We start from the raw sequence: 21,317 nt of genomic DNA on the forward strand, positions 1-21,317 counted from the left end.
GTATAGATGCCTTGCATTATCATATAGTGCAGAGTGTTGTGTTTATTAGTGTGTAAATGTTAAAGAGACAGTTTAGTCAAAATTAAAGTTTCTCGATTCAGATAGGGCATGCAATTTTGAACAACTTTCCAATTTACTTTTATAATCAAATTTGCTTTGTTCTCTTTGTATTCTTTGTTCAAAGCTAAACCTAGGTAGTCTCATATGTTAATTTCTAAGCCCTTGAAGGCTACTTTGTATCTCAGTGCAATTTATTAGTTTTTTACAGCTGCATAGCGCTAGTTCGTGTGTGCCATATAGATAACATTGTGCTCACTCCCATGGAGTTATTTATGAGTAAGCACTGATTGGCTATTATGCAAGTCTGTCAAAGGAACTGAAATAAGGGGGCAGTCTGCAGAGGCTTAGATACAAGGTAATAACAGAGGTTAAAAGTGTATTAATTTAACCATGTTGGTTATGCAAAACTGGGGAATGGGTAATAAAGGGATTCTCTATTTTATTTAAACAATAACAATTCTTGAGTAGACTGTCCGTTTAAGTCTCATTAATACACAGTAAAACTTGTCCAAAATTAGTGTACATTGTATTGGTCCCCTGGCCAAAATTTTCCAGTACTCTACTGCAAGTTAATTGTAGGGCTTGAAAAATGCAGTTTAGGTTTGCAAGAGTCTCCAACCACACATTTAAGAAGCAGTGTCTGCTTTTTATCCTACATTGCAGAGATAAATCAATTTAAACTTGCTTGCTCGGGGTGATTAAGCCCTGTTCTATTACCACTGGTTTACTAAGCTGTGCAGAGCCACCACTTTCGTACATTATGTTATAGCTATCATAATTATAATACATCAGAATAACAGTCAAGAATTTGATGTGAAAACAGAAACTATTTTCTCTATCATTATGGATGAAATCGTTTTCTACAGTTGTTTAGCAAATCTTTAAAACCTTTTGTTAAAAAGCAGTAAGGGCAGGGTACATAATTTCGCTGGTGTGGGGGGCAGTAAAATGTGTCTTCGCATGTGTAGCCAAAATGATATCACCAGCCCTGACTTAACAAAATAATTTATACTATTATTTTATAAATTCTGAAATCAAACATGAAAATGTAGGATTGCATACCTTTGTTTTCAGTCACAGATTTGTAATTGAAAATGTAAACAATTTCACATTCTATGCAGACAACAAGTATCTATTAAACTATTTTACACTTTAACATATCTGAAGAGAGCTTTATATGGGATCCTGACAAACGTCTGGCTACAGGCTGCACAGAAGTAAATATGGCCCTGCTTTCCAGACCTGTGTGTGTTTTGTACTTCTCCTGCACCTTTTAATCATATGTAACACATCTGAACAAGTTGCATAATTTGTTATGACACCTCATACACATGCAATGTATGCTGCCTTATTACTAGCAGGTGTACTGTTATTGTATGCAAGTAATATTGTGTCTGTGCTAATACAAAAGCAATAGTGCTGTTAGAGAGCCAGGCAGGAAAAAAGTTATATCTGTAGAAAGTAAAATACATAGCTATTTAAAATCCTTAATGGCAGCATAAAGTTCTGTACAATCCAGTAAACAAAAGAATGCACCAAAACATGTTGTGTGCCTGACTCTCTCCCCCATTCCCAGTAGTCCTTTTGGAAAATGTGACCATCCACATGGAGGTGTCTATAAATAGCGGACAGCCAGTGTGTGATGTGAGTGACAGCTGCTCCTGAAGACTTGGCCGGGGGCAGGAAAGAATCAGTCCGGGGCAGAGACCCACAAACACAGGATTTATCTTGCTCTTCTGGAATCCCTCTTCTCCCCTTGTCTGAAAAGCTGACACTCTACTCACAGTAAGTTTAAGGATTGCCTATTTACCTGTATATTTAAGCACATAACTTTATCCTCCTCTTCAGTTTTCCTTTGATTCTAGTGAATTTATTTATATTTTTACTTGTAAGCCTGAATACATTTTTTTCTTGGTACTTCTTATACCTTTTCTGTATATCTGGAATAAAAGTACAAGTCTGAAAGAAAGATTTATATATTTAAATCAAGTACAATCCAATTTATAACCCATCTGATCACAAGAAATACTTTAAAAAAAAATGTAGTTTCAATCATATTACAAATTAAATGGATGCTGAATTAGATTTATTATCTATATGTATAGCTGCTCAAATGACTCCTGTGTGTTTCACTTTAAGGAATCTATGTATATATTATTACTGCAGGAGCTGTAGGAGGTGATAGGAATGTCTATGCCATTCCAAGAACTGTAATATGGAAGATATTATACATTTTTTTAGACTATAAAAAAAATTCCAAAACGTTGTGTTTGAGGAGCTTTTTGCCTTTGTTAAATCTACTACATACTGCAGTGTTTTTTAAAAACAGTAAAATAAAACAAAAATACATAAAAACTTAAGCACAACTGTTGTGCAATCTGCAAAAACTTTATTTAAAAAACATTGTTCTATAAAGAAATTCTGTGTAGTATCTCTAGGATTATTTTATTTATTTATATTTTTAATCTGGGTGTGTCATCTTAAAAAATAAAAATAAAGCTACTGTTCCTGCTTTCCTAAACAGCTGTTGACACTTTTTAACATTTTCTGACAAGACCATTGAAATAAAATGTTATTTAAATCCTTTTTGGTATTTTAGAAAATGTGCAGGATATTTTTTTTATTGTAAACTTACTCCTCTGATATAAATGCCTTGCCCATAAAGTAATATATTGATTTTAGAATCTAAGGAGGCAGATTTTGTTACATACATTGCTGTAATGATTAATGCTTCCTATGTGATTTCTATATGTGTTGTGGAAAAGTGTAAATTACAGTTATCTTTTTTTTTTTTTACTGTGGGGGCATGTACCTCTATTAAAATGAACACCAGTATATAGGGAACAATGATGGACTAATTGATATATATATATATATATATATATATATATACTGTATATATACACTGTGTATATATGTATGAATCCGTCCTCCTTGGGTTAACTAACTGGTTAATCTGTGTTGCATAATATAATTTCAAAAAAACAGAAGTAAACCAGAGTTTTCATCAAATACAGCAGTCAAATTTATTGACGTTTCGGGGAATTATCTCCCTATCTATCTTCAGAACAATAGTAACACCAACATGCAGTGCTTAAATACTATACAAACATAAAGTGATACCTCCCCCTTCCTGTGAAAAAAAGCGCCAAACATACATCATTTCCAATATATACTTAACATTGTGACCCTGGAAGTTTACAACAACTAATTCCGGATAGTGTCAATTACAACAGTATGGCCCATAGGGCTTATCAATGTCGCTCACTCCAATAATCCCGGTAGTGTACTACAAAGACTTCCGGGTAACGTGTAAAGTAAATTTTGGGGCTTAATCGCCCACCCAAATCATAGCAGCAGTAAACTCCAAATATCCTAGGAATTAATTATCTATGTATGTGTCTAATCTTATCAGGACCATTCAATCTTCATATCATATATTCTCGATGTGTTACCACATGCATCCGTACAGGACGTCCACCGGAAATTGCACCACTTCCGGTTTCAAGCGCACCGGAAGCACACTAAAATGATGCAAATTCCGGGTGAGAACCTTAGGTAATATGGGCGCACATGCCTACAATATGTTGCACCCTGTATCTCAAATATTTGAAACAAAATGTTATTCAGTGAACAGTTAATATCTTAACCAGAATGATGTGGCGAACATCTAAATAAAAAAACACTTACCTGATTTAATTTTTTTGCTAATGGGTCACTTTCTGTTTAGATGTTCGCCACATCATTCTGGTTAAGATATTAACTGTTCAATGAATAACATTTTGTTTCAAATTATATATATATATATATACATCCCAAGAAAGGAAGGCACTCTCCGGATTTGAATACTGGATTAAAGTTTACCAGTATTCAAATCCGGAGAGTGCCTTCCTTTCTTGGGATGTATGTGGTATTTTGTAGCGCACCCTGGTCAGTTAAGGATTACCGTGAGTGCTAGGCCTAGCTGTACATATATATATATATACATACACACACACACACAAATGCATTATAATTTCCCATCTTAAAAACCTTTACTATTTTGCATTAGTGACTGCTTATAGACATCTAATAACTGATCAACTTATTCATGCTAATAGGGTTACACAGGGTTGACAGCATGAAATTAGTATAAACCCTCTAAAATATAAGATCTTTTCCCTAACTCAATAAGTAATACCATTAAACGTGCCACTGTGATTAGTTTCCTGGAGGGACTGAGCCAAATCTTCCTTCTCACTTGGTCAGCTGTCTTGCCTCTCTTAGGACCCTTCAGTCTGAGTCAGGAATGGGATCTGGTTCCTGCCATAGAGCTCAGATTGTGAGATTACAAACCAGCTGAGAAAGTAATGCAATATACATTCTCTGCTAGCAGGACTAATGCTGTTTACAGACACATGCTACAGTGTATATGAGGCAGTATAAAACAGAGGGGCAAATGTTCTAACATATTCTCTAAAACTATAAATAATGGTTGTATTTCTTTGCTCTAATTGGCTTTTACATATTTGTTGAATGTTCTAATGTTTGATTTAAGATAAACAATATTCAGAGTAGTAAAGAATATAATTAAAATGTTTATTCTCACATACTCAGTTCATTATAAGTCTAGGAAGATACACATTTGAATGTTCTGCCTAAGTTATTTTGAATGCTTTTTGTTCATTTGAATGTAGCATTTAAAATCGCAAAATAACATTTGTTTTTCAGAAACAGTAATTATTAGAAATAAATGTCAATCAGATAATATATTCAAATTTCAGGTTTTTGATATTTGTTAGTTTGTAATTATAAAAGTACATAATATTGATCCTGAAAAGGAACACATTTGTTTGCACTTTAGAGAACAAGCTAACACTCATTATAAGACTTTGGTCTAATGAGAGAATGATAGCATAAACCTTTAATCAGTACATGTCTGTCTCTCCGCAGCGCACTACAGATTCCAGACATAGAGCTGCCATAGTCTGATTTTTCTCTGGTTGGAAGCCATAAACATCTCATTTTTTGGTGGCGTAAGCAAAAGAGTCGAGGCGATAAAAGGATGGGCACACGGAGACCCATGAACCGCACGTCCCCTGGCAATGGAAGATATGACTCACTAGGAAGTAGCAATGGTAGCGCCAGTGAGAGTGACGAAAACAATTCTTCATATAATCCTCGAGCAGATAGTAGAAACTACCTGCTGAATGTGAGACCTGAGAACAGGTAATCATGATATTGTGTCTCTGACATATTCTCTCTAGTTTCATTATTAAACATTATATCAGGTCAAATGCTTATGGTGCTAGTCCAGGGTCATAGTTAACCTGATTTCTTAAATAAATCTGTAAGTAAAAAGTGTTTGTGCAGTAGGAGTTTGTAAATACTTTACCAAGGTAAATAACACAATAAGCAGAACTAGTTGTACAGCTGGGTTGTGTGTCTAGGGCTGCTGATTGGCTCAGTGGCAGTTTCTGCTCGGGAGTCGGGACCAGCAGTTATCTGCAAGTCTTAAGGGGTACTTTACCTATATGTTTTAACCAGGGGTTTTTAAACCTGTCCTCAGGCCTCCCTTACAGGCCAGATTTTCAGGATATCTAAACTGGAGCTCAAGTGAAATAATCAGCTGATTAGTAACCATGGTTATTAACCTGCTCTCACCCAAGGCAATCCTGAAAACCTGGCCTGCTAGGGAGGCCTGAGGACTGTTTTGAAAACCTATGGTTTAAACCCTTTGCAGGGGTTAAACACATAGATTTGATAGTGATTAAACGGCTTGCTCTAATGAATGAGTGCCTGTCATTTTTACTATAATAGTCCTATAAAGTTAAGTCATTACCCCTTTAAAACAGATTGCTGTGAAATATGTTGCTTCACAGCCCAGAGTTAACAAGACAAAGGGGCCAATTTATCAAGGGCCAAACAGCCCCTGATGCCCCTGTTTCTGCGCGAACCTTCAGGCACCCCGGAAACAGCAGTAATGAAGCAGCGGTTATGAGACTGCTGCTCCTTAACTGGTCTGAGGCCCGGACATTAATCCGCCCAATCCTATACGATCAGGCTGATTGACACCCCCTGCTAGCGGCCAATGACAGCCAAAATCAAGCAGGAACAAGACTCAGTGATTCTGAACTCTCTGTTGTGGCTTCTCAGTATTTGATTTGCAAATCTGGTGCCTGCCTTAAAGTCTTCCTCTAAGAAGGGATTTTCTCTCTCAAGGCCCTTTCTTTTATCTTAAAACTGAATTTGATATCATGGTGATTGAACACTTAGGGGACGATTTATCAAGGGCCTTCTGGCTCGCTGGAAACAGCAGTTATTAAAAAGCAGTCTTATAACCGCTGCTCCTTAACTGGTCCGCTGCCTCTGAGGCTGCGGACATCAATCCGCCCGATCCTATACGATCGGGTTGATTGACACCCCCTGCTAGCGGCCGATTGGCTGCGAATCTGCAGGGGGCGGCTTTCCACAAGCAGTTCCCTAGAACTGCTTGTGCTTGTGTATTTCCCTTCTTGCTGTCATTATCCTCATTAACTGCCCAGGAGTTAAAGGGGCATTCAGCTTAAAACATTTCTATCATGCATATGAGCAAGCACTATTTAAATGTTAAAATATTTTTCTTTGCAAGAAAAGGGTTATGTTATAGCTATTTAGATTGATTTTGTTACTAATAGGAAGGAAATGTTTCTGCAAAACTCATTAGTAGGGACAAATTGCTCAAAGGTTGATAATTACAACTCCCACAAATCTAATGTGAACAGGGACATGGATTCAGATGCATAAAGAAACAGGGTAGTGCTATTTTCCAGTCAAGAAATTTATATTTATATATAAAAAAATTTAATACATTTTAAAATGCAACAAAAATATAATATTGAGGGGGCATAAAATACTTTGAGATTGTAATATGTTATGTTATGAATAGGGGGGGAAAAAACAAAAAACTTTGCAATAATTTTTCATGATTTACTTTGCCCCCTTTTCTTGTAATTTAACACTAGTGTTTGCTAGCCATGGTTATTATGTTATGAAAACTTGCATTGTTGTGCAATATTGTATTACCTCTGCTGATGCCCTTATGTGTCATTGTTAGGCTTGTGAAGTCTGCAGTGTCTATTTCCTTTAATAAGGGTTAAATTGCTGGAAAATGGCTAAACATAAATAAATAAAATAAATAAAGTAACAGTGCACATGACTATGCATTTTATGTTACAAAACATATCCCTTTAAATATAATGTCTCTCTGTTTTACCTTGTTTATTGCTTTGAAAATGCAAGGCTCCCGCACTTTTGCGAATTGGGGGGTCTACTGTATGGTTGTGTATAGCACCCACAGAACTGCTGCTTGTCTGGTCCTCACTCTTTGTAAAGGTTATGTATTCCACTGAATTAAAGTTACCAAGGTTACTTGTTGCCTAGGGAAACACTAAATCAGCTTTTCACATTCCATTGCCATAAAAGTGAAATTGAAATGTATGACACTGATTTTTCCAGTAAGCTTGTATTTCTAAAAACTATTCATTAAAAAGTTATAATTTACCTGTTAAAGGGACTTAAAATCCCAAATTTCTCTTTCATGACTCAGAAAGAGCATGTACGTTTAAACAAATTTAGAGTTTACTTCTATTATCTAATTTGTTCTGTTCTCTTGATATCTTTTGTTGAAAAAATACCTAGGTAGGCTAAGTAGCAGCAATTCACTACTGGTAGCAACGTGCACACATATTCATATTGTTGGCTTGCCAGATGAGCTTAGCTAGCTTTCAGTAATACATTGCTGCTTCTTTAACAAAAGATATCAAGATAATGAAACAGATTATGTAAAGTTGTTTAAAAAAGTATATTCTATCTGAGTTATGACAGGAACAAAAATCAGGGTTTGTGTCCCTTTAATAAGATGATACAGTCTCTGATTATTTTTATTTTTTTAAATTAAAGGTAAGCTGGCCCAACACTATATAAATTTAAAAATATTCTTGTAAATTCAATGTAAATACTGTACCTATCCACCACTTTATGTCCTTTAACATGATGTTCTAACCCAAAAATATATTAAAAGGACATTAAACACCTCTTTTGTGTAAAATTGTGCGTTCCATACGCTCCCTAAAGAAGCCAAAATGCTTTCTCTCAACTACAAATGCTGCAAATCAAATAGCTGGTTTAAGCAATTAGAAGCATTTTCAAGGTTACAACTTTTTTCTTTTTCTCAAGGGAGTGTGAGACAAAGCACTTTTTTTACACAAAACCTAGAGATGTTTCATTTCCATTTAATGTCATTGAAATGGCAGTCATGACATTGCTTTTTATGGTGTATACCCAGCTGCACAAATGTAACAGTGATGCATTACAGATCAGATTGGTCAGGGCTGGAAATATGTTTGTCTCACACTCTGCCCTCCTTGTTTAGCAAAACGGAACTCAAGTGAGTATGAATTTACACACAAGTACACATGCTGGGTGTGCTAAGGTAGTTAGACAGGCAAGGAGGTTCTCATACTTTAAGAACACTTACAGGTCGGTTCCTTGAATAGCTATGAAAGTGTCATAGTGAAGGGTCAAAAGAGTCAAGAGAGAATAAACCATTAATAGAGAGTTAAGAGAGTATTTGCTGTCTATGTGTATTTACAGACATATCAGAATAAATACTATAAGCAAATTCACTAAAGAGCATTTTGAATGTTTGCAATTTATTTTATGAATTATTCTATTTATTTTGCATACATCCTGTGTTGGTTGTAATATCTGAAACTATATTAAATTCTTTAAGATTGCAACAACCCACAGCAGTAGACAGACATTATACTGATAGCACTGTTTGGTAAACAGATTTGTCTGGATAGCCTAGCTAACTATTACATTGGGTGACGTTTAGTGACATGTTTACTTGTCCCCAAGTCACCTTTGGTATCATCCCTGGAGTCATAACACTTATTGATGGACATGAGGCAGCAGAACTGGTGCGATTAAATATAAACTCCTTTTGGTTCAATGTCAGACATACATAAATTAATAAATGTCTACTGGGAAAAAAATATTAACAGTGCACTAGATCTATGAAATCCTCTGATCAGGAGCCAAACAGCAATGAGCAAAATAGCACACAAACAAGATGGGAAACCAGATATTAGTAACATCTTTTTTATTGTATATCAATTATCAGTTATCATGTGTATTAAACACTTTTAAACAATATCCTGCTGAAAGGTGAAATATTCTGCTGAAAAATATAAAATAAAATGTGTATTACGTCTGACTCTGAATGGATGCAGTGGTGACAAGTCCCCTGATACTACCGCTTCACATGAACTCCACTCATTGGGTGACACATTTAGGGCTTTTGCGTTTTTGCTATAGTTAAAACTCTGCTAGGATTTTCATTTTTGTGCTAGTTGGGTTGTGCTGGTATTACAAGTAAAATGCGCATACCTGATCATAAAAATATAAATATGGCATAAATATGATTAAACATGTTTTCATCTACCTAACTGCAAAGGGCTACAATGCACGTATCAGTGTATATTTATGTATCTCTATGTGGAAGTCCTTTGGCGAGATCTCATATCTTTGAGCCCTTTTAACTTTGTGCAATATTTTTTTGAATAATTTTTATAAGACAGTGTTATTCTGAGTGTAAGTGTACTTTGTAATGTATTTTTGATGTGCTTTGTGACACTTTTAATTTTCAGAAAACAGTGCAATTAAAAAGGAAGCGCGAAAACCCTTGCAAAATTGCTTGCGCTCCACTTGTTATCTAGCCCTTAGTCATTTTCAGCCTTTGCTCCTAATATTGCAGATCTCAATTACAGAGATACAATATCATTTTTATACTTTCCCAGTGAACCAATAGATCTGCCTCTGGTTCTGTGTGTGGTTTTGCCTCTGGTTCCATGTGTGGATTGGCCTCAGGTTTTTTGTGTATATGTAGGTTTACAATGCTTATCTTGCTAAAGAATTCCTCATTTAAAGTTTGTTTATATATAAATATATATATATATATTTATTTGCTTCTCAGATTTGTTCACTGAACCAGGAAAAAAAAAAGTTACTGTACCCACTGTGTAGCATTCATTAAACTTACAAAAAATATTATATATATAATACTAGACTAAGGCACTAGCTGAAAACAGGTTTATTGAGACATTGGGGCATATTTATCAAGCTACGAATGGAGCTTGATGCCCCATGTTTCTGGCGAGCCTGCAGGCCAGAAACAGTTATGAAGCAGCGGTCACAAAGACCGCTGCTCCATAACCTGTCCGCCTGCTCTGAGCAGGCGGACAGACATCGCCGGAAATCAACCAGATCGAGTACGATCAGGTTGATTGACACCCCCCTGCTGGCGGCCTATTGGCCACGAGTCAATGAGCTGCTGGTGCAATGCTGAATACGGCGAGCGTATTGCTCACCGTATTCAGCGAGGTCTGTTGGACCTGATCCGCACTGTCGGATCAGGTCCGACAGACCTTGATAAATATGGGCCATTGCCCGCACTTAGAGCAGAAGTCCATGTGTTTGAATAAAATGTACAAATTAAAACGAAAAGCAACTTTTATTAGAAGCATTTTTCCATGTTTATGTGTATGGTAAAATTGCTGTCTATTCTAATGTTATGCATTTCAAATTCTAGTAGACTCTTGTTTTAAATGTGCCATATTCTGCATGAATATATAATGTTTTTAATGACAGTAAATAATCTCTTAGAAATAGTAGATTCCTCTACAGTTGCATTCATAAACATATGGATGTATATGTATATATGTACAGTATATATATATAAAGAATACAATCAAAGTACAGTGGCACCTCAACCAAGCTCATAATACACAATGTTAAAGTTTATAAGTGGCAGGTAAGTGAAGGCCAAGTTAATGCTGGAATGCAAGAAACGAAGCAAGGTAGTAATTGAAATAAATAGTTTAAGATTGTTAAGGCATTGTTATGATATATGATGTGGATTTTCTGTATTCTATAACTACAGCTAGTTGTTACATTTATCTCTGCAGTTCCATTTTTTGTAACATTTTTGATACAGTCTTAACAATAATGTATTTGTTGTAGCCATTTTGGTGAGCTTAATATAATGTAATATAGTTTGCACATTTTCTGATACTTTATGTCATTTATACGGTTCTTATTTTGTTGTATGTATCTCCTTAAGAAAGATTTAGGTAGTTTATCATGTGACTAAAATTAACAACCAATGTAAGCAAAGGCTTTCGTTTAAATTGAACTGTGTTTTTAACTGAGGTCATGTCTATGATTAAGGCGTTTGTGCCAAAACATGTCAGACTCACTCAGCTGACTTTTAAACATTGGTAAATAAAGCTTTGTATTAATTTACTGCCGGTCTAATTTCGTATCTGATATATATATATATATATATATATATATATATATATATATATATATATATATATATATATATATATATATATACGTAAACACAACCAGTAAAAACATTATGACTCACTGAAGGCTCAGATGATGGTTAGCATTTATTTTAGCAATAAAGTATTTTTCAATTAAGATATGTACATTGTTTTTTAGACAAAATGGTTTGCACACTTAGGGCCAGATTACGAGTGGAGTGGTATTTATTACTCCCGCTTGCACGCTAACTCAGATAGAAGTAATTTTTTGTCGCGCTGGGTATCGCTCGTATTACAAGTTAAAAGTAAAACTTTTTGCTCAAGCGCTAACCCTATGCACGCAAAAAGCCGAAGTTAGAATATCGCGAATGAGTTAACGTATTCCCCCATAGAAGTCAATGGAGCAAAAAAGTGGAGAAAAAAACCCTACTCATGCACAAACTCGATCACAGAGAGAGAGATGATAATATGTATAATATATATATATATATATGAATATATATTTACAAAATATACATATTCTGATATGTGCAGAACATTGGAATGTGAAATATTTACAGTAAATACACAGCATAACACTTTATTAAATATGAATATTGCATAAATATTATTTTTAATATGTATACATGTGTATATATGTCTGTATATACATATACACATATAAATACATAAATATAATGTACACATACATAAACATATTTAGACATTTATATGTATGTATTTCAATGTTAAAGCCCTTTGCCTGCCTTTTTTTTCTAACACCTGAGACCTCATATCTTTGAGCTCTTATAACTTTTTTGTGCAATAATTTTTAAAATATTTTTTATTAGACGTGTTATTATGAGGGTAACTGTACTTTGTAATGTATTTCTGATGTCTTTTCAGACACTTTTTTTGTTTTGCAAAATAGTTAACCAGAGCTCTAAGGTCACACTATCCCAATGCGCACTAACTTCAATTGCGCTCAAGCGATCACGTTTATTGTCAACTTGTTATATGAGCGCAACATCAGACGTGCGCAAACGAGATAAACCTGATATTGCTCGAGCATAACTGCTAGCACGCCACTCATAATCTGGCTGCAGTACAATGTAAACATAACTTTTATATGCACTGGGAAATAAAAAGAATTATGTGACTTATTTTATTGCGATATTCGCTTTATTGCGTTTGTCAGTATTTGTTTTTACTAAATAAGCTCTCTTTACTATCCCTTTAAAGGGCTATAAACTATGATATTATGTTTCAACTAGGAAAATAGACCTAATGCAAACTCACAACCCCTCTGGTTTCATACCTATTGTTTCCTTTCATGTGATATTGACATCAGACAGGATGTAACTGATATGGCTATTTTAAGTTGTTAGAAGCTCTGGTCCTATAGCTTCCCATTGCTAGTAGCAACACGGTGTCAACAATAATACAGCCCTGTCTCTGTCAACAGTGAATGGCCAGTCATTCCTCAAAATGTCAACTACAGTTATTTCTTTCTATTAAAAACTCTATATTATAATAGTGTTATCTTGCTATTTTGTACATCTGATTGTGATGTTCAAGCAAACCCCTAGTAGTCATAAACCTTATACATATGTAACTTTACAGACTAAAAACCAAACTGGGTGGTGCATGCGCCCAACCAATCCAGTATTGCTCTCTAAGCAAAAGTGTTTACACTGAGTGTGTGAGTCAACAGATTAAGGGGGGCAATGGGGGATGCAGCTGTTTTGTGGTGTGACCCCCTGATCCACCTGCTGACCTGGTGATGTAGGCAAATATAACTGTGCAGGTACCAAATGGATGAATATTCCTATCTGCTGTAGAAGATCATGTGATGTTTCATGCCTAGGATCTCATGTTGCTGTACATATGATTTCAAAGTATTTGTAGTCTACAATGACCTTAAAATAGGAAATATTTGCATACAGTTTCAGTTGCTATAGATTTCCCTTTGCTCATATTCACAGGTTTTCTCTTGTTCTGAGGACGTTGCTTTATTATAGTTTTATTTTATTTGTATAATGTGGTATTCAGAAGCGTATAGCAACATTAAAAGGCCACAAAAGCTAAAATAAATAAATATATAAATAGAAAAATATAAATAAATACATAAAATTAAACTGCTCATTATAGATACAAGACTTTTGTTTTGGTTTTATTTATCGTTAAAACCATGAACAAAACAGTTCAAATTTCCATGATACCACTTCAGCTGATGCATTCCTGACTGGCATATATCTATATATGTATATAGATATGGAAGTTTACATCATGACATACACACACAGGAATGATAGAATGAATATGTGCTCTACTTCATGTACATAGTCCATAGAGGCACTCAGAAACTTCTGAAAATGTTTTTAAAATGTATGGGGAAGGTAACCCTCATGTTTTAAATAGCCGTTTACTTAGACCTGCACACATAGTCATTTTCATGTCTATATATATATAATGAAATCATGTAGTTCTTATAGCAACCCAAAGGGTCCAATGTAATGTGCTGTTTTGCTGTGCCACATAAAAGCAAGGCCAAGGAAAAGGCTTCTCAGGCTAATGAGCCTTTGTAGAATGTTATTAGGATTGTTGCACAATTTTCATAGCTAGGCTTATCAGAAGTCCCAGTTTGACTTTGATTGTCCCTGTTTTGAGGTGCTGTCCCAGTGTCCCACCCAGTTGTTCATTCTGTCCCAGTAGGGTTGCCACCTCCGGGTTTCAATCATGTGTCCGGGTTTCAGACCGCCTGAAACCCGGACACATTATTCAAAATGACCTGACTGTGAGTCTGTGGCTGTGGCTCTCCAGCATAGTTGGATGCTGATACTTTGTTACATACAGCCCTGTTTTGCACCCTTCAAAGTTCACATTTAGTAGTACAGGCTGAGAGAGCAGCATAGCGTTTTTTAATTTTGTAGTACTACTTTGTTTATTTTTCTAGTAATTTAACACCTCCCCCCCGACTCCTGGTGACATCACTGGTGATACACGTTTAGGGTAATCATGTGGGTATGACCAGAAAGTGCAGACAGGCAGGATTTTTGACGTGGATCTTGCTTTACTTCATGCAGGATCGCATTTTGGCTATAATCTTCCTGCATTATGGTATAGCGTAGCCTCTTAAACAGCTTTAGCAGGTACGTGTTTCTTTTTTACTTTCATTCAATGTTGTATTTATGCCTTATCAGTATCCGGTTCTGTTCCTTAATTAGACACATAAAACACATATTACACTGCAGATATTAAATTGTGTGATGTATATGCTTTTCACTATTTTATGAAATGGTAATTATGCTTGCTGTTTGGCATTATTTAGAATCTGAGATTTAGATGAATGATTTATTTGCTCATGTTGTGTATGGCCATGACAACGTAATGGTGCCTTTTTCACTAGGGGGTGGAGTTATGGTCTATTTAAACTGTGTGATTCACTTGTTGTTTGACCGAGGAAGTGTAGAGTATCCACAAAGCATTACGCACATAAAAGGTACTACTTTAAAAGGATCGGTAATCGACACGCCCCTTTGACCAAGCTCCTGACCACACCCCCACTGGCACCGAGCCAGGGGGTCCCAGTTTCACCTCTAAAAATTATGGTAAGCCTATTAATAGTGATACTACACCTTCAGCCATATACTAACCAGTACTGATATGTTCATATACATTATTGGAGATGTGGCCAAGTAGAGGGTCGGTTAATAGTCCAGTGTGTGTAGACTCGTGTGCTGGTTGCCGTCTGTCACACACTGTACAATAAAATAGTAATACTTTTAAGTCTTTAACAACCAAATTTATTCATAGCATGAATTCATATTATTTGCCATAGATAATTATGAGTAAGAAGATAATTATGAGTAAAATTCTGTTTACCATTTGGCTGCTGATAACAAAGGACTTAAGTTATTTTAGGAGACCCTTCAGTCCCACTTATCTATTTGGAATTACAAGCTGTTGTTTACCTTATAATATCATTGTTATATTTAAATGAGTGGACACAAGCACCGGTGTTCTGACGATATTTGCTTTTCTGTCAAAATTTTCTACCACAATTTGCGCATGAGCACTATTACGTAATCGCACTCCACATATAAAAGTGTGGAATGCAATTATGTAAATATAAGCATGCACACATTGTTTGGTATCAAATTTCGATGGAGATAAAATTAGTCTGTAACATTATGTGGTGGCAAATTTTGATGGAGAACTTATTTTACATTAAAGTTAATACTTTTTTTAAAAAATGTTTCTTTATATATATTAAAATGTCTTATCTGTTAATACACAGTAGCAGGGCACTGTATTAAAACATTTATTAACTTTGATGTTTTAAAATAAGTTCTCCGTCGAAATTTGCTACCACATAATGTTACTGCGTATGTACTTGCGTATGTACGTGACTGCTTTCATAAGGAATGCAAGGACTAATTTTTATCTCCGTCAAAATTTGATACCGCACAACATGCACGTGCTTGTATTTACGTAATCACATTCCACCAATTCTTTTGAAACATAAGTGGAATGCAATTACATAATTGTGCGCATGTGCAAATCTTGGTAGCAAATTTTGGCGGAGAAGCAAATCTCAACAGAACACCGGCCCTGGCTGCCACCAGTCCACACTGTACCTGGGTGCAGTGAACCCTATTGATCTGCAATAGCATGTCCCTGTGTGCAGAGGTCTGGGATTCCAAAATGTAGGTGTCAGTGCTGGTAGCCTAGCAACATCAGTAAACAGCCTGTGCTTTCTACGATCAGGACAGTGCAGCTGGTACTACTGGCACTGCAGCACTGGACCCATTTTACAGTGTTCCTTGTGAACCATATCATAATAACATCAGTTACAGGCCTGGCTCTCTGGGAGAGGGGCAGTTACTCTGTTGCCCCCCCCCCCCAGATCCACCACTGGTATATGTGCTGCTGCTTGTCAATATGGGGTAAACCCCTTGCACATAAAAATAAAACAAATACAGTTGCAAGAAAAAGTATGTGAACCCTTTGGAATGATATGGATTTCTGCACAAATTGGTCATAAAATGTGATCTGATCATCATCTAAGTCACAACAATAGACAATTACTGTCTGCTTAAACTAATAACACACAAAGAATGAAATGTTGCCATGTTTTTATTGAACACACCATGTAAACATTCACAGTGCAGGTGGAAAAAGTATGTGAACCCTTGGATTTAATAACTGGTTGAACCTCCTTTGGCAGCAATAACTTCAACCAAACGTTTCAGATAATTGCAGATCAGACGTGCGCAACATTCAGGAGTAATTCTTGACCATTCCTCTTTACAGAACTGTTTCAGTTCAGCAATATTCTTGGGATGTCTGGTGTGAATTGCTTTCTTGAGGTCATGCCACAGCATCTCAATTGGGTTGAGGTCAGGACTCTGACTGGGCCACTTCAGAAGGCATATTTTCTTCTGTTTAAGCCATTCTGTTGTTGATTTACTTCTATGCTTTGGGTCATTGTCCTGTTGCAACACCCATCTTCTGTTGAGCTTCAGCTGGTAGACAGATGGCCTTAAGTTCTCCTGCAAAATGTCTTGATAAACTTGGGAATTCATTTTTTCCTTCACTGATAGCAATCCGTCCAGGCCCTGATGCAGCAAAGCAGCCCCAAACCATGATGCCCCCACCACCATACTTCACAGTTGGGATGAGGTTTTGATGTTGGTGTGCTGTGCCTCTTTTTCGCCACACATAGTGTTGTGTGTTTCTTCCAAACAACTCAACTTTTGTTTTATCTGTCCACAGAATATTTTGCCACTACTGCTGTGGAACATCCAGGTGCTCTTGTGCAAACTGTAAACGTGCAGCAATGTTTTGTTTGGACAGCAGTGGCTTCCTCTGTGGTATCCTCCCATGAAATCCATTCTTGTTTAGTGTTTTACGTATTGTAGATTCGCTAACAGGGATGTTAGCATTTGCCAGTGACTTTTGTAAGTCTTTAGCTGACACTCTAGGATTCTTCTTCACCTCATTGAGCAGTCTGCGCTGTGCTCTTGCAGTCATCTTTACAAGACGGCCACTTCTAGGGAGAGTAGCAGCAGTGCTGAACTTTCTCCATTTATAGAAAATTTGTCTTACCATGGACTGATGAACAGCAAGGCTTTTGGAGATACTTTTATAACCCTTTCCAGCTTTATGGAAGTCAACAATTTTTTATTTTTATTTTTTTTTTATAATTTTTATTGAGGCATACAATGTTCCGACATATAAAGATAACAAAGATAGCAATAAACAAGAAATAAAACTTTAACATAAATTGTACTGAATTCCAGTATAAACTAGTCGGTTATATATCATGGCCAGATTCCCAAATTAAGAGAAAACCTCACATTTTTTTGTTTTACATTGCTTTTCCAGTAACTAATTACCATTGAAACAATTTACTAGCATACACATCTAATTATACAATAATATTGAAATTAGAAAACTCTTTTAAAGATAATAAGTAAACATAACATATCATATCATTTGTGAAATTTTTGTAACCTTATGAATAGTAATGTCAACAACATAATATCTCTGATGACTTTATAATAAAGAATAACCTAAAAAAAAATAAAAAAATATTTTAAGGAAATCTCGAAAAGGGAGATGAGTGCTGCTGTCAATCCAATGCTAGATAAATGCACCTAAACTTACAAAGTATCTTAAAGTATTTAGAGTATTGGGGATAGCCTTGTCATTAAATGTAAGAAGTACTTGTAATCAAAAGGGGGGAGAAAGAAAAAAAAAAGGGGGAAACCCCAATCAGGGTCAATTCCAGGTCCACAAGTCTGCAGGAGACCCACTAGTCACTTCCAGCCCCTCCTTCCAGACACTGTCTCCATGCCTCCCAACACAAACAATGCATTGTGATATTGTTATTGGCTGCAAACACTGCACTTTGCATTGTTTCAATATGCTCCATAGTAGACCTGACCTGACTCCACCTTGGGCCCTTAGACTGGAGCCAATCCCTAGCTATGTTTAATTTAACAGCCATTAGAATGTACACACATAAATATTTTAAATGTCTGGGCATCTTGCTAGAAATTAAGTGAAACAATGCTGCAACAGGACGGTTCATTTCTGTAATCCCCAGTTTAGCACCGTAGTAAAACGCCCTAGCCCAAATTCTTTGAATCTTAGGACACTCCCACCACATATGTAGGGGAGATCCCACTTTGCCACAACCTCTCCAACATAAGGGATAATTTGATTTAGATATCTGAAATAGACGTAGGGGGGTGTAGGGCCACTGTGTCAAAATCTTGAAGTAAAGCTCAAAGTATGTGGTACCATGAACTGCACTTTTGGTCAGTAGAGTCGCAGACCTCCAGGATTCCTCCGGAACCCTGAAGTGCAAAGCCCTTTCCCAGTGCTTAATATAAAAAGATTTATTATATAAGGGTGCTTGAATAATGGCAGCATATGCATGAGAGAACACCTTTGACGTGAGTGCCCCAGATTCCCAACGTTTTTCCCACTTGGTTTGGGGTCTCAAAGGATCAGAAGCAAACCACCAGGATTTTAGGAAATTCCTCATTCTGAAGAATTCAAAATCCATTAGAGGTGAGGAGGAAAACTGAGTTTGGAATTGAGTAACGGTCAGCAGACCCGCATCTGTGAAAAGATCTTTTATGGTCCTGATGCCCATGAGTTCCCAGTCTAAGGGATGCGAGTCTACTAAAGCGTGAAGCAGGCCAGAAATAGGATGGATTGGGGAGGGGTGTGGAGCGATTCTATCTTTGTGATGGATTTTATCCCAAAATTTCAGGTTAGAAGCTATAATGTAGCTCATACATATTTCTGTTTTTCTAATGTGTCTCGGGATCCATATCAAATCTCGAAGACTAACTCCCTGCGGAAGAGACGCCTGTTCGATTTCCGCCCATCTACTATCATGTGAGATCTTACCCCATGCCGAAATGTGGGCCAAACGCGATGCTTCATGATATACAGCTATATTGGGAGCAGCTGCTCCACCAGCTAGTACTGGGTAAGACATAATTTTCATCACCACTCTAGGACGTTTATGCTTCCAGATAAATTCATTACAAATCTTCTGAAAATGTGAGATAATACTTTTGGGTATAGGAAGAGGGAGACACCGAAACAAATAAGTCAATTTTGGGAGTAGGTTCATTTTAATGGCAGCAACTCTGCCCCACCAAGACTAATTCGGTGAGTCCCATCGTGTGAAATAGTCTTTAAATTTGCGAAGTAAGGGTTGAAAATTAGATGCAATGATAGTTGGAATATCATGTGATAAAATGACCCCTAGATGTTTTATTTGCTTTGTGGACCAAACAAAAGGGAATTGGCGTTTCAAAATATGGAGATCTAAACTTGAAACATTTAAAGCAAATGCTTCGGTCTTAGAATAATTTAATTTATACATGCTTATATTGGAGAATGTTTCTAATAGAGCGAACAGCCTCGGCAAGGATTTCAAAGGATCGGTAACCAAAACAGTTAGATTGTCTGCAAACAAGACTACCTTCTGAATTGTGTCATAAACTGGAATCCCCAAAATCTCTGAGGACCCCCTGATGGCCTCCGCCAGTGGCTCCATCATAAGGGCGAAGAGTAAAGGGGAGAGGGGACACACCTGCTGAGTGCCATTTGTGAATTTAAATTCGGGAGATAGAAAACCAAGGCCTCTCACTCTGGCAGAGGGGTTGGAGTACAAAGCTAAGATTTTAGTACAAATAGAGGGTGTAAACCCAAAATGTAATAGGACCTCTTTCATATACAGCCAGTCGACCCGGTCAAATGCCTTTTCAGCATCTAATGATACCGCGAGGCAAGATTTACCGAGCCGACCAACTTCGAAGAACACGTTCAATAATCTCCTCGTATTATCAGGACTTTGCCGTCCTAAAGTAAAACCACTAAATGTGGGATCAATTTTTTAAGCCGCTCGGCCAGGATTTTTGCGTAAAGTTTGGCGTCCAAATTTAAAAGGGAGATTGGCCGAAAATTAGGGCAAACCTCGGGAGGTTTTCCGGGTTTAGGCAAAGTTATTATAGATGCCTGGAGAAATTCGTCTGGGAAAAACCCCAGCTTTTCAGCTGAATTAAAAACTTGTGCTAATATAGGTGTTAAGCAACCGCTAAAAGTTTTGTAGAAAATATCGTAATATAAAAAAATATATAAAAATATATAAAAATATAGTAACCATCCGGTCCTGGTGTTTTACGCGGTTTTAGGGACAACATGGCTTTTTTAATTTCTTCTGCAGACATTGGGGTCTCCAAAGTTGTAATATGATCAGGGGTGAGTTTTTGTAGGGGTAGAGTTGATAAAAAAGATTTGATGTCTTCTACCTTAGGGGCTGCTCGATCTCCCGAGAGCCGTAAATTATATAGTGGAGAATAATACTGAGCAAATTCTAGACCTTTATCCTTTGGGTTAGTCACTCCACGGCCCCCAGTTAGCAAGTAAGGAATCCTGGTTTGGGCTGTACTTTCACGTAGCTTTCTAGCTAACAAGTAATCTGGTTTGTTGCCTTTAGAGTAGAACAATTTCTTGTTCTCACAAAGTTTATCTTGTACTCTCTGATTTTCTGATGAACCAGAGAAATTCTTGGCAAGAGGGATGGGTGTAAAGACAGCTTATGTGCCTCCTTCAAAGATCTCAGTTCTAGATGTAATTGGGCTAAAGAGACCGAGGTCTCTTTACGGGTTTGTGCTTGAAGTTTAATAAAAAGGCCCCACTCAAATACGCTTTGAGTGCTCCCCATAGAAGAAAATTGTCAACATCTCCTCTATCATTCAACTCAAGGAACAGTTTTATTTCTGACTCAAAACTTTCTATTTTCCCCGGAATTGACAGCAGAGAATCGATCAAGCGCCAAGGGGGCCTAGGAGTTATTGCTGACAGACCAGTCAACTGTATACATACGGGACT

At 36.6% G+C, this 21,317-nt stretch overlaps 1 protein-coding gene across 2 annotated transcripts in view; it reads left to right on the top strand.

Moving 5' to 3' along the window:
- The first annotated feature begins 1,687 nt into the window (after nucleotides 1–1,687).
- The window catches only part of ALPK3 (alpha kinase 3), a 217,871-nt gene continuing 198,241 nt past the window's right edge, over nucleotides 1,688–21,317 (top strand). For both annotated transcript variants that reach the window (XM_053717269.1, XM_053717270.1), the window contains exons 1-2: nucleotides 1,688–1,845; nucleotides 4,993–5,268. In XM_053717269.1, the coding sequence (XP_053573244.1) occupies nucleotides 5,105–5,268 (164 nt within the window). In that variant the 5' untranslated portion in view covers nucleotides 1,688–1,845; nucleotides 4,993–5,104. The remainder of the gene's footprint in view (nucleotides 1,846–4,992; nucleotides 5,269–21,317) is intronic.

This window comes from Bombina bombina, chromosome 6 (assembly GCF_027579735.1).
Source record: "Bombina bombina isolate aBomBom1 chromosome 6, aBomBom1.pri, whole genome shotgun sequence".
Classification (NCBI taxonomy): domain Eukaryota; kingdom Metazoa; phylum Chordata; class Amphibia; order Anura; family Bombinatoridae; genus Bombina; species Bombina bombina.